Genomic DNA, 1,379 nt, shown 5'->3' on the forward strand with positions numbered 1-1,379 from the left:
TGCATTAAACACACGGACTAAATCACTTTGATCCATCTTCTCCATCTTGGCCAAAACATTAGCCCCGACACTTGTTTCTTGTTCAGGCTTTCCAAGCTCCTCAAGGGAGTTTTCATAAGATTGCCTTACCAAGCTCGAGAGGAACTCTTGCGGATTGAAAGGATGCATCAACCTAATCCAAGCACGGAATCCAAACCTTTTCAATACCTTTGGGTCATCATAAAGCTCTTGGATGACGGACGTCTTCCCGAGATCACCACTAGTGCCCCACATGGCGATCACCCTAAGGTCCACATAATTGCTGGTAATCAGCTGGTGGAGGTCTGCCTCTGATGATTTTTCGTGCTCCAAGGCGGCAAGTCTTGCTTCGTTGATGCCAAACAGTGTTGCAGTGGCATTGCTGACCTGCTCCTCTGCCGCGGTAGGCTTAGAGGCTGAACTCTCCTTGATGAGGCGATAGCGCAGATTCCTGTTGCTCACATCCTCCACCTCGGCCCTCAGCTCCTTCACCTCATTGGCAATGCGGCGTCGATCACCTGGGTTGCGGGGGATGCAGCCCAAGAATGGTTTTTTCTCCGAGTGGAGGCCGAAATCCATGAGGCTATCCTCCACCTTATAGGCCAGGACCCCAATCTGTTTCACCCAGGTGGTGAGCACCTTATTGTGGCTTTGCTCCTCATCGGCCGTCATCAGGAACGACTGCATCATCTGCAGCTCGTCCTTGATGAAGTTCACATCGCGCTCGACACCGAGCTGCAGCGCGATTTCCTCTGCCGCCTTGGACTTTGCATAGCCCAGAGCACCTTCGAGCACAGCCTTGCCCAAGCTAATCGCCGTCGCCTCCATGCTTCTCGTTGCTTTCTTGCTGTGATATGAGGTTTTGGTGTTAATGCTAGTTCGGGAGATATTGGTCCCTGCCAATATCCTTTTGGTTTCCCTGCAGAATACTGTCAACTTAGCCTTTGATCAAACTACACTTTAGGTTTCATTGTAGTACGAGAGAGAGCATCTGATGCTTTACCAAAAGCAGCAAGGAGGTAAGATATGGAGCTGGTGGATCAATGATCCTTGCAGGCCAAGGCAAGGCAGCTACTTTTGTCCAAAACTGCACGTCATTTATTCCACTTTTCTAGCCAAGGTTGTATTGCTCCCAATTACCAATTAACCGCTGCAACTCCCATATGCTTAATTAAGAAAACAAGTGGTCAGTTTGTTTCAAATTAGTCCAGTTAACTTATGATGCACAACAAGCTCATTCTAATTGTAGGGTAGGCAAATTCATATCGTTCAATGTAGCACCAAAATGACGATTTATGAGGAATATGAGGAGTTGAAAAGTTGTTTCTTCCAAAGTATAGCAGGAAACGACACCAGGTGCT

The 1,379-nt window shown here is 48.0% G+C and overlaps 1 protein-coding gene across 1 annotated transcript; it reads right to left on the reverse strand.

The window, feature by feature from the left end:
* Window positions 1–10: 10 nt before the first annotated feature.
* Window positions 11–1,114, reverse strand: LOC119344961 (putative disease resistance RPP13-like protein 2; the record flags this gene model as incomplete). The annotated part of the gene is made up of 2 exons (XM_037615233.1): window positions 1,022–1,114; window positions 11–947 (listed from the first exon to the last, which is right to left on the reverse strand). A coding segment is annotated over exon 2 (836 nt), but the record flags the coding sequence as incomplete, so codon positions are not given.
* Between the last annotated feature and the right edge of the window lie 265 nt (window positions 1,115–1,379).

This window comes from Triticum dicoccoides, unplaced genomic scaffold (genome assembly GCF_002162155.2).
Source record: "Triticum dicoccoides isolate Atlit2015 ecotype Zavitan unplaced genomic scaffold, WEW_v2.0 scaffold195410, whole genome shotgun sequence".
Classification (NCBI taxonomy): Eukaryota; Viridiplantae; Streptophyta; class Magnoliopsida; order Poales; family Poaceae; genus Triticum; species Triticum dicoccoides.